Source organism: Neomonachus schauinslandi, chromosome 12, assembly GCF_002201575.2.
Source record: "Neomonachus schauinslandi chromosome 12, ASM220157v2, whole genome shotgun sequence".
Lineage (NCBI taxonomy): Eukaryota > Metazoa > Chordata > Mammalia > Carnivora > Phocidae > Neomonachus > Neomonachus schauinslandi.
The window spans coordinates 58,745,247-58,757,585 of NC_058414.1; the positions used below are offsets into that span (position 1 = coordinate 58,745,247).

General features: G+C 40.0%; 1 protein-coding gene across 1 annotated transcript in view; it reads left to right on the forward strand.

The window, feature by feature from the left end:
• The first annotated feature begins 1,904 nt into the window (after window positions 1–1,904).
• CREB5 (cAMP responsive element binding protein 5) overlaps window positions 1,905–12,339 on the forward strand; it is a 319,697-nt gene continuing 309,262 nt past the window's right edge. Inside the window, exons 1-2 of the mRNA XM_021689812.1 lie at window positions 1,905–1,970; window positions 6,590–6,683. Of these exons, the coding sequence (XP_021545487.1) occupies window positions 1,917–1,970; window positions 6,590–6,683 (148 nt within the window). The 5' untranslated portion in view covers window positions 1,905–1,916. The remainder of the gene's footprint in view (window positions 1,971–6,589; window positions 6,684–12,339) is intronic.

Sequence of the window (12,339 nt, forward strand, 5' to 3'; positions counted from 1 at the left end):
ACCAGTTTCTCACCCTTTATTTTGAGGCTTAGATGTAAGTCAGCCTTCACAGGGGAGAGGAGAGATGCTCTGTGATAAGTGATGGCAAAATCAAATGCATAATGAGATTTGAGAAGTTATTTTAATTGCTCATGACTTCCCTCAGACAAGGACAAGTGGAAAGCTTCTAAAGCTACTTGTGTTTTTTGCTTATTCTAAATATAATAAAGTAATTTACACAATATGCCTGATCCAGGAAAGCTGTAAAATTATGCTAAGTTACTGTGTTGGTAGGTGACCAGTGAGTGGGAAGTCATTCCAGACATGGAGGGGAAAGGGTAGTACTTAGTGAAAATTGTATAATGAGGAGGCAGCATGAGGAAGAGTTTGCGTGTGTAAATTTGTTTTGTTCTTTAAAATCTGACTAGGAGTGTTATCTAAGGCAAGTCTTTTTGCTTTGCATTTCAGGAAAGCGAAAGCATGCACCTATTCCCCAAAGAAGGTCGGTTAGTTAGTGTTTGGGGAAGGGTATAGTGACAGAATACCGTTGGGGTTTTTTGCAAGATATAAAGCTTCCTTGGAGGAAGGGTACCTATTTCTTTTTTTTTTTTTTAGGGTACCTATTTCTTGAGTAGAAGCAGAGTTCCCTCTTTCAAGGGTGAAGGTGACTTGGGATTCCTTTGGTATCACCTACAGGCATCATTTTAAGGAAGCAAATTCCTTCCTGTGCTTCAGAGATAAAGCAATCGGTTTTAGTCCCTTGATAGAGCCATGTCCCACCAGCAGCACATGTAGCTTATTTAAACTCAACTCTAAAATTGGCAAAAAGTATGATTTAGAAAATGGCTTAAATTGTGAAACTTAAATTTGCATAGTATTTTATGATGTTTAAAAATTTTTTATGTAAAAAGTGTGAACATCTCTGGTGTAGTTTGAGAATGTAATAAACGCCTTTGTTTTGTCAAAAAAAATTGTTTTATGTTACTGTGTAGGTTAGTAACCATGAAACTATGCGTATGTATTTATATCCGTTTTAGGGAGGATTTATAAAGGTAATTTTGATTACGCTCAATTTTTGCCTAATAAACTTACCTTAGAACCTAATCCCTACATAAGAACACATAGAATGTAACATGTGACTGAGACCATAACATAAGCTTTCTCCCCACAAAGCTACCTTACTCCAGATAACTTCTTTCGATCAGATGGGCAATGGCCTTAATCTAATATTAATTTCAAATTAGCCTGTCAAACCAAATTCACAAAATATCCAAGGTGATGTTTTCTGCATTTTCTTATTTCTGTTTATCCCTGCAAAACTCGGATGATACTTTTTGTTGCGGCATCTGTGACTGCATGAAATGAAAAGGAATTGAAGACCATGGCTCACCACTGGGGACATTTGCTAAGCTGGCTGCAGGGCTACTCTGCATCCTGTGGTCATCCTGAAGCTTGGCAGGGTGATCATGGCTGAATTACTTGACCGCTGCTCAGGTTTGGTCACCGCACTGGTGATAACCCTGTTTACTGCCCCCTCTCTCACTTTTCTAAGTAGCCAACTCCAAAGGACAGGTGTGAACTTTGCTTTGGCATTTTCTTGTGCAGGTGCAGTCTTACCGGGTAATAACAGTCCAGGTGGTTTTCCAGAGACAGAATTTCTGCTGCAACAGCCCCATGGCATTTTTCTTCAAAGTACAATAAATATGCACTCAAGCAAACAATAGGAGCGCAGACTGCAGAAAGCTTAGTGAACTTCAGCAAGGCGGGACCTGTGTTTGTGTTAATGTTTATCTTGTCTAATTTGGGGATTGGCATAGGAAGGGGCTCCCAGCAATTGCCTTTCTCATGTTTCTTAGGTAGAAGCAGGAGATATTCATGGATTTCTGTTTTCCTTCCTCCCTCTCCCCCTGTCCCTACAGATTTATGAGGAATCCAAGATGAATTTGGAGCAGGAGAGGCCGTTTGTCTGCAGTGCCCCGGGCTGCTCTCAGGTGAGTGTGGGGATCCTTTGGTCTGTTCTGACGGGGATGTAGCTGCCTTTTGACAGGGAAACAGCTCTCACTTGGCCATCATGCCTGCTGTAGGCTTTCTTTCTTCACTAAGATATCGTCAAGGCCCCCTTCACCACCACCACCACCATCATCAACATCTTCCTCCTCCTTATTGCTATTTTCTACTTTGAATAGTTTGAACTACTTCCCTCACAGCCCCTGAAATACATCAGCATTAGCCATTTCCATCCTTAACTTTCCCCCTGGAGGTAAGCCAGATGCATCCTGCCCACCAGATGTTCAGGACTGTTATTTCAGAAAGGGGAGGGAGGATGCTGCTTTTACAATAGTCACTTGATACGGGGCCTTTGAATTACTGGTGAAATAGCTCACCATCAGAGCTGAATTCTGTTTTCTTTTGTTTTCCTTTTTGAGTACAATAAGCCCCCTGTAGCTTTTCTAGAACCCACAGTTTTTTCATTTATCTAAACTTTAAGAGGGGAAGTTGGCATGCTGTGCTAGATTAAACCTCTTTGCCTCCAATGGCTCCCATCAAGTGGAATCATTGTGAGGATTAGATGAGATACTACATGTATTTAGTATAAGGCCTGCACATAATAAATGCTCAATTAATGTTCACCATTGTTACTATTACTGCTGCTGTAATTATGGACCGTGTGGCAGAATTTCCCAAGCTCGGCACTGTTAACACTTGGGACTGAATAATTCTTTGTTGTGAAGGGCTGTCCTATGCATTACAGAACGTTTGGCAGCATCCCTGACCTCTACCTACTAGGTCCCAGTGGTCACTCCCCAGTTGTGAAAGCCAAAAATGTCTCCAGGCATTGCTAAATGTCCCCTTGGGGGCCAAAATGGCCCCCAGTTGAGAATGACTGCCTGATGGTTTGCGTTTTGGTTTTAGCTTTGTTGTTGTTGTTGTTTTTTAATCCCTTCCCTTTTGGGGGTCCCCTAATTCTAGCTGATGCTCTCCCACTCCATTTTATGTGTTGCTGTAAGCTGTCTTTTCTCCTTTTTGGAATCAGGCAGGGTATAAATAAATAATGCCACAGACGTGTGGTCACTGGTGTCAGACGCTGCTAGAGCCGGGACAGTGAGAGGCTGAGCAGAGGCTGTTGGGTTTGGCATTTGGGTTCTGGCGGGTGACCTATGAGAGAGGAGTCCGGGTGGGGGCCAGGTTGGAAGGGATTAATGAGTGAGTGGGTGGTGAGGAAGTGGAGGTGGCCAGCATAGAGGACTCTTTCAAGAGCGCTAGGGAATGACTGGAAACAGAGTGATATAATGGTAGCCTGAGAAGGAAGCAGCCCGAGAGAGCTTCTTTTTAAGTGAAAGGCTAGCTGGGTGGGATTTAGTCAAGGGCAAGGAGAAGTGAGCATGTTGGATTGAAGAACCACAACTGAAGCGCCAACCCCTAGAAGACAAGGGTGTGGAAGATCCCATGAGGGAGAAGGGGGTGCTATTCCTCTGAGGCAGGAAGGAATGGAAGTAACACTATGAAGTTACAGGCAAATTCTAAGGTAGAGACGGTAGTGAAGGCTGGGGGATGCATTTCTAATGACCTTGAATTCAGGGAAGGAGCAGGTCATTTCCTTGAGAAGGCTGAGTGGACTGGTTGGACAAAACGAGAATTGAGGATTTCTGTAGTTTCTTGGTTTTAAGGTAAAACTCCAAGCCTTTCCCTTCAACCCCTTACAAAGCTGCGTGTAAAACTTGATGTTTTTATTTAAGGTGAAAGTGTTTCTTTTTCTTGACAAGTTGTTTTAAAAATATGTGCATCTTTCAATTGAAGAGGTATTAGAATTGAGGAAATGTAGCAGTTGCCTAGTGATTCCAAGGGTTTCCTGGTGGGTGTTAGCAAATCACAGTCGAATCTGTTGTTGTGATCATGGCATTTACCGTAGTGACCTTCCAGAGCCTGGAGACCTGCATCCAGAAGAAAGGATGGCTGGGGATTGGAAAGGGGAGTAAATGTGAGTTATCAGTGCTTGTGCTACATTGGCAGTGATGGAAGGATGTTTCCCCCTTTTCCCTCATGGAAACAAGCTCTGCTCTATTAGGAATGGTCTATAATACCTGGGAGGTTTTTTTGTGTTACAGATCCTTATACATTAGCTTTGTCCCAGAAGTGAAGAGAAACAAGCTTCCCTTGCTCTTTCTGAGCTCAGAGTCCATTGTTAATTTCACAGCTCCTTTGCCCTCGACATGAACATGCTTTGAGTTCCAGGGGCCTCTCTCAGCTGGGTATCTGTCATAGACTGTACATTTTGGTTATTTACAATTTGCTGCTCTCTTCCTGCTAAATTAAAAAGGCCCCATGATGTCCCATATTGTCTCTTTGGGGAGGTATTTATAGTTAACATGACATATTATGGAAATTATTGTTATTTAATGAGTAATCTGGATAATATTCTATTTTAGGCTATTATTTTACGGAACCAAAAAATGGCTTACAAATACGAAATGTAGGATACTACCATGTTGTTTTTTGATTATATATATATCCCACTAAAAATTATAATATGGATTTTAATGGAAAGACTAAGAAGTTTAACCTGTCTCTAAACCACATATGGTAGGGTCCCGTATTTGATATAGTCATTATAAGGTATGATAAAGGTTCAAGAGAATAGATGAAGCTGCAGCAAAAAGTCTTTATAAATCAGACTTCTGTGTAGTTAGTACTCTGACATAATTGCTGTGCTTTGTAGATTCTATATGCTCCAATTTATATGATACAAATGACAAATAACTAGGCGATATTTATTCCCAAAACTACTTTCAGAATATCCAAAGGGTTTAGCCCAGTGAATTCCCTCATTCACATGAACACAAATCTGTACCATTTGCAGAGAAGATTTCTACCACAGTATACAGTGGTAATTGAAACTTATAACGACTATCTTGAGGAACTGGGAAGCTCTGAGAGACTATCTAAATTGTCAAAGATTCAGAAATGTTCAGCAGAGTTTATTGTCTTTTGTTATGTTTTCATTTGACCTTGATAAAGCAGATGCTCTGTTAAGTTCAGTTATTAAAACATACCAGCTTGAGTCAGGAGAGGCTAGGATCTACTGCAATAACAAATCACCCCAAAGCTTCAAGGGCTTAAAACAACAAAAGGCTTATTTCAATCGCCTAAGCATACATTTCTACATTTCTGTTGTAGCTTGGCAGGACCTTCTTCATAATCCTCTAGAATTCGAAAATCCTTCAAAGATTTAGGATAATTGAGGGGTCACTATTTCTAATACCGTGAATTGCCGTGTTAAAAGGAAGAGGGTCTTGTACCAGGAATTAGTTGCTGGCATGTGAGTGACCTGTCACTTCCATTCATGACTCCTAGGGTAGAACTAGTCACATGGCCCCACCCAACCACAAAGGGCCAGGAAATCCAATCCCATTGTGTGACCAGAAGCGAGACAGCTGAAAACATTTGAGAGCTGCATTTTTAACAACTGTAATATCACTCTTTGAAAATGAAAAATAAAGTGTTGGTTTACTACATTGTACAGAGTATAGAATACTAAAAATGACTTGTCATGTCACTATAAATCATCTATACACTTATAAAAGATCACATAATGAGCACAGTGTGCAAGGTCTTCATAAACAGAAACATACTATACAAATGTCACATGCACATTTGTAGGTGTTTATGTCAAACAGTTAAGCATGACATGTAATTCTTTCCCAGTGTCTGACATGAATCAAAATTCTTTTCCTGCTTCATGCATTTTTCCTACTTTTGGTTAATCTCTAGATAACGTCTAGCATACTTATTATGCCTTAGACTATTTTCTACTATTTTGTAGTATACTATTTTCTACTATTATGTAGAACGGTAACTGTTAGACAAAAGTTCCAAATAGTTTTGCAAAACTCCAGTGCTACTTAGGTCTAAGTTCATTTTTCTATTTTGGACATGTTTTCCTCTCATATATAGGTAGAAATAAGAGAATTTACTTTGTTATGCTGTCACTGTTAGTTTCTTTGTGAACATACATGAGCATTCATTCAAACACTCTTAATCTTTGAAGGTATAGCATATTTCTATTATATAGATTACTTGAATACTTTCAGCGTTGTTCCTTTACCTCTTTCTCATTTATTCTTTAACTAAACACAAATTTAAGGTCTTCCCTCAGATGCAAACCTCTAGTTCCTAAGGAAATATCTAATTGACTGATGGGTCTTCACAGTTGATTATATTCAAAGACTATTTAGGAAGTAGAGGCCTTTAAAGGAATTCCCAGGGAAGGTGTAGGGAGTCAGAGATGATGGCAGGCAAAGGTCTCCTATTTCTTATTACTGTTCAGCCAGATTTTACTGCAACCTATTAAACCCCTGGTAAACTATAAAGGAAATAATGATGCATATATTTGGGTGCAATTCAAAGGACTATCTCAGCACATTTGCTTGCAAAAAATAATTTGGCATTTAACTTAGTATGCTTTCACACTTTTTCAGAACTAATTTTTTGTTTTGCCTGTCACATGTACAATGCTGAATACATCTTTTTCTCTGTGATGGCAAATATATATTATAAAACTGAATGGCTCCTCTCCCCTCTCCCCCCCTTTTTTTTTCTATTTGTCTGACAGCGCTTCCCAACAGAGGACCATCTGATGATTCATAGGCACAAGCATGAAATGACTTTGAAGTTTCCCTCAATAAAAACAGACAATATGTTATCAGGTAAGGAGCCATCAGGCAAAAAGGCTTTGGGTGAACGGATCAGCCGCATGGGAGATACTTGTTCTTACGATAGGATGATTTCCATTGGCATATTCTGTGCCTTGAAGACGTATATTTCTAAGGTACAGCAGAGACTTAAAATAATGGTAGGCAGAAATGTAATCAGCTAATGTGGTGTTCACTCAAATAACCAAAGAGCTGTGATTTCTCATTTTCAGGAATGTAAAATATTTATTACTATGGAAGTTGGCTCCATATAAGTATTTTTAAAAATCACATGCCTGTAATCACTCAAGCAAAACATCTTCATTCAGTACCTACTATGCTGTTCTGAGTACCACAGGAGATGCAAAGATTGGTATGATTCCTGTTCTTGAGGACACCACACTATAGTGTACATGTGAAAATGTAGCTAAACTAGAGGACTGTCTAAGATATGTTTCACATGAGTATTGTAAGGAAAATGCTAGATGGCTTTAGTAGAAGGAGCTCTCTCTCTCTCTCTCTCTCCCCCTCTCTCTCATGGAGGTGATCAGTGAAATTTTTTTAAAGAAACAGCACCTTCCTCCTAAGTGAGAGATTAAATGAGATGATAATGCATGGAACCATAGCCCTTGCTCAGCAGATGTGAGCAGAAATAAATAAACATCACAATTAATCCATCAAGTAATTGCCATTCCTTCCCATTTTGATAGGTGGTGCAGTGAATTAAAACAGAGGGCAGGGCCAGGAGTGGGGAAACTTGAACTCTAGCATGGGCTCTCTGCCAGATAACCTTGAACCATGTTAGTGAACCCTTTTGGGCCTCAGTTCCTTTTCCGTAAAATGGGAATGATTTTGTCTGCCCAGTTTATTCCATGGGCTCATTGTAAGGATCCAGTGAAAGAATGTAAGTGAAAGTGTTTCCTAATCCCTGGCAGGGTAACTGAAGCCTTTCCTGTTACCCTTCTTAGGCTAGAAATATTTCATTGAAGCCACTGTCTCCTTGGCATCACGAGAGAGATAATACTCCCATGAACATGCTTTAAATGATATCAGAAGAGAAACGGACTGCCCTGGCAGGCCCGGCTCATATAATTTAGCATTTCTATGGCACTTAAATTTTACAAGTATTTTATTATCCCTATTATTAGTAAATCCTGTAAGAGTGTTGTCAGGCAGGTTATTATTACAACTCATATTTTACTGATAGAGAAGAAGGGGCCAAAGGAGACGGAGCAGCTTTCCCAGGCTGACCACACAGGGCAAAGATGAGGGTCCTTGATGCTGAGTGCTAGCCCCCCAACTTGCACGGCAGCTGCATTGTCAGGCTTCAGCAGTTGACAGGCACGATCTCATACTCCTGGGGACAGAGCCATCCACACGTCTTCACAAACCCGCCCGTGACTTGTTAATGGTGCAGATGTGTTGTGGCTTGGAAGAATCTCTAGTTCAAAGGCAGCCTCTTTCCTTGCCTCCCCCGCCACCTACCACCTCTCTCTCAGCCTGTTCGTTTTGATTGAACTAGTTGGCTCTTCAGAAGTAGTTTTATCTTCCCTTAAGTCGAGAAAGAGAGATGCAGAAACTTCAATCTGTAAGAATTATAAAAGCCCAGAAGGGTTAGGAAGGATGGTCTGTTCTTTTGGTTTTATCATTTAGTTTGTTCTGTCATTTATTATACGCTGTAACTTCATAGTTAAACAATGAGCAGATATGTATGCAAGTAGCAGGGTTCCCAGTATTTCGATTTATAAGTTCGCCTTTTATTTTTCCCAAATCAAATTCCGAAAATAGGCTCCTTGGTGGTAGGAGAGTGGGAGGTGGGTGTTAAATGATGTGGAGATATTACTGCTTAGTGGTAAGTACCAGGTAGTATCTTTCAGGGACACGGCTGGGATGGCCCTACAGGGAGCCCCATTCAAAGGTCTGAAAAAAAGGAATTCAGGATGTGTGAACACTTCTATATGTTGCCTATAAACAGGCTTTTGATTAAGCTCTTGCAGCTTTTCAGTTGTTCTCACCAGATCTTTGTTAGCTTGAGGCCACTGCTGCCAATAATTGGCAGTGCCAGGTGGAAAGTTACTGAGAGGAAAGGCTCTCTAATTTTTATTATGTCAAACTTGGAATAAGAAAATGAAGGGAGAAATAAATATGAGGGAAAATAGCATGAATAAAATATTGGCGTATTTTCTTCTGCTTTCTCAGGGTTTGTGTTGAAGCTAGTATGAGGCCATTTCTTACTCCAAGTGAAATTAGGTGCTATGTTTTTAAACTTACTATCCACTTCGCATGCTTGCCGTGTCACAGAATTTTCTTGCTGGAACAGAAACTGAGCTATCCAGTTTAGCTCATTACTTTGCATTTAGGGGACTGAGGTCCACTATATGTCATAGGCCAGTGTTGTCCGCACTGCATTCTAATAGGCTGTCTGTTGGGTATTTTTGCTTTGTTGTTGTTGTTTTTTTTTTTTCCCAAGAAAGAATTAGATGTATTTATCTCAAACCTCATGTTAGTTTTAACATATTAGATTGTGATTGCAAATGTGACTGAAGTTTTACTTGTCTTATATCTTGATTTATTTAGATTTGAATTTATCAAAGGCTCCAAAGTCTACTAAAATATCTGTTAGAATTTTATTTCCGGATGTACCTTAAGCTTATTTTGTGGCCTATCTTTAGGATGAATGATTTCCTACAGCTTGAGATATAGTAACAGAAATAACAAAAACTGCATAAATTAAATCTGAAATCAGCACTCATCAGCAGGGCAAAAATCTTCAAGCCCTCTTGGGCCACTTTTTTTTTTTTTTCAAGCAATATTCAATTACACAAAATTTAATTCCAGACGCACTGGAGTTTGACACATATTGTGAAGAGGAAATACGGTAGGTGTGTTCATTACTAATTTCAGGATATCTGGTTAACTTGTATTTTGGAAAATTACTTCGTCCTACATTAACTGCAAATATTACAGTCAGGGAAATTATTAAGATGCCAGAGATAGACTTTTCGAAGGTAAGTGTCCAAAGAGTTGTAAGATCTGAAATAATTTCCTAGCTTTGCCATAAAGTCCATTTTATTTAGACCAGGTACAATTTATAACTCAAAATGATTGTAAATGATCTTTGACATGCCATAAGGCAGAGTAGTAAAAGTGACAGTCATGATGTTTTAAGATGAGTCTGCTCTTATGGATAGACAGTAAAATAAAACCTCATTCCAAAGGGACAGTACTAATTGGGACATGAATGGGGTGGTGATGGTGGATTCTGAGGGCAAAGACTTCTAGCCCCTCCCACCTTGGTCCTTCCATTCTTATTTGGTCCTGGTGGTACATTTCCAGAGTCCCAATATGGTGATGGACTTGAGTCTTTCCCTTCAGCTGTTCTTGTTGTGATTGAAGATAATTTCATGGTGAGGGAAGTTGTGATATCAGAGGTTTTAGGTGCCAAGTTTGAAATGGGAACCCCTTGAGGACAATATACTTTCACACACAGATTGCAAAATTATCAGCTATTATATGACAAAAGATCTGTTTGGTTTGAAAAGTATGATCAAATTTTAGTATTAGAGTTAAAGAGTGTGGTGTTTGGGTCTATTTTAATGGTATTATGGCTAGGTATTCAGGGATTCCCACATCTTGCCCTGTGAGAAATCCCCACCCCCACTTATTGACACAGTTCCCAGTTTCTGTACAGGAAAAAAACAGAATGGGAATCAAAGTGCAGTTTTATTTATAGCCAGACAAGCAAATAATCCAAATGAGAAGAATGTGTGTGCATGTATGTGTGTTGGGGGTGTATGGTGGAAATATTGACCTAGAAGATGATGAATTTTGCTTCATGAAAAGGAAGTGAGGTTCAAGAGTGTTGCGCACCTTTCCTCAAAAGGTAAAACCCAATCATCACCTCAGGTGGGAAGCCTGAGAAGGAGATGCATGAAACCATGCCTTCAAATGCCTAATAATTCACACCAGACATCACAGCCCGATTAATGCTGAAGGCAACTGGTGTGTGCTTGGAGGGAAATGAGGACAGGCACCAGCCGAGGTGTGGGAAGAGGGGCTGAAGTTGCCCCTCTTGACAACATAGTCCCTCAGAACCCAACTGTGTCCCTGGATTAAGTCTAGAATTAGGGATTTTCTCTAGTTCCAGGCTCTAAACCTAATTCTCGCCATGGAGAAAGCAAGAATGTTGTTCGATGGAGTAGAACCTTTTTTTTCAAGAGATTGATCATGATTAATCAGATAATCTCAGAACCCAGAGCCATTAGCTCATGGCTATTTGCTACAAACCTACTTAATAATCCATGGACATTCTATTTTTTGATTGTTTTATCATTTTTTATTTTTTTAGAGAGAGAGGGCAGGGAGGAGCAGAGGGAGAAGGAGAGAGAGCCCCTGACATAAGGCTTGATCTCACAACCTCAGATCATGACCTGAGCTGAAACTGAATTGGATACTTAACCAACTGAACCACCCAGATGCCCCTAATCTGTGGGCATTTTAAAGGGGAAGTCAGAGAAAAGCTGACATATCTCACTCCACATTATTTTTGGAATATATATATATATATATATATATATATATATTCTGACTGAATAAGTAAATCTCTCTCTCTCTCACTCACACTCACACACACACGCGCACACACACACACACACACACACACATATATACAGGGGCCATATTTACCTCCTCTTCCATTGATGGCGAAAGTATACAGTAACTTCTCACTATTGAAATTAGTCAGGTCTTTATGGAACAGAGGGTGGTGGAAATGGCACGCACCAGGGTGCAGCATGATAATAACAGTAGCTACCATTTATTGCCTTATCTTATGCCTATAATTGTGCCTCCTGTTTTATATACATTATGTCATTTAATCCTGGCCACTCTTTTCATATGAGGAAACAAGATCGGGAGGATAAACAGTTTATCCAAAGCTCCTGTCTGTCTATAATTTTCTCATTGTACATCTAGATTTGGTCAGCTCCATGTACTGAGAACATGTCTTGGTGTTAGATTTATGTTTGGATATACATCTGTGAACTGTTTTTTCTTCTGTTATTGGCTTATTTCTTCAATAGTCATCAAATGGAGAAAATAGTCAAAAGTTTTCAGAAGGAGATTATACTGACACATTAGCATATAGAGGAACAAAGAGTGTGTTTATTTATTTATTATTTATTTATTTATTTTAAAGATTATATTTATTTATTTGACAGAGAGAGACACAGTGAGAGGGGACGCAAGCAGGGGGAGTGGGAGAGGGAGAAGCAGGCTTCCCACTGAGCAGGGAGCCCCATGTGGGGCTCGATCCCAGGACCCTGGGATCATGACTGAGCTGAAGGCAGACGCTTAACGACTGAGCCACCCAGGTGCCCCTATTTATTTATTTTAAAAGATTTTATTTGTCAGAGAGAAAGAGAGAGAGCAAGAGCATGCACAAGCAGGGGGAGTGGCAGGCAGAAGGAGAAGCAGGCTCTCTGCTGAGGAGGGACCCCAATGTGGGACTCTGGGATCATGACCTGAGCCACTTAACAGACTGAGCCACCCAGGTGCCCCAAAGAATGTGTTTTTAAATCAGATTTTTCCCTCCCTTGTGACAAGTGGCAATCAACATTTATAGGAATTGTCAACTTCTCATTCATTCAGATTTCTAGCTGGTCAAGCAAAA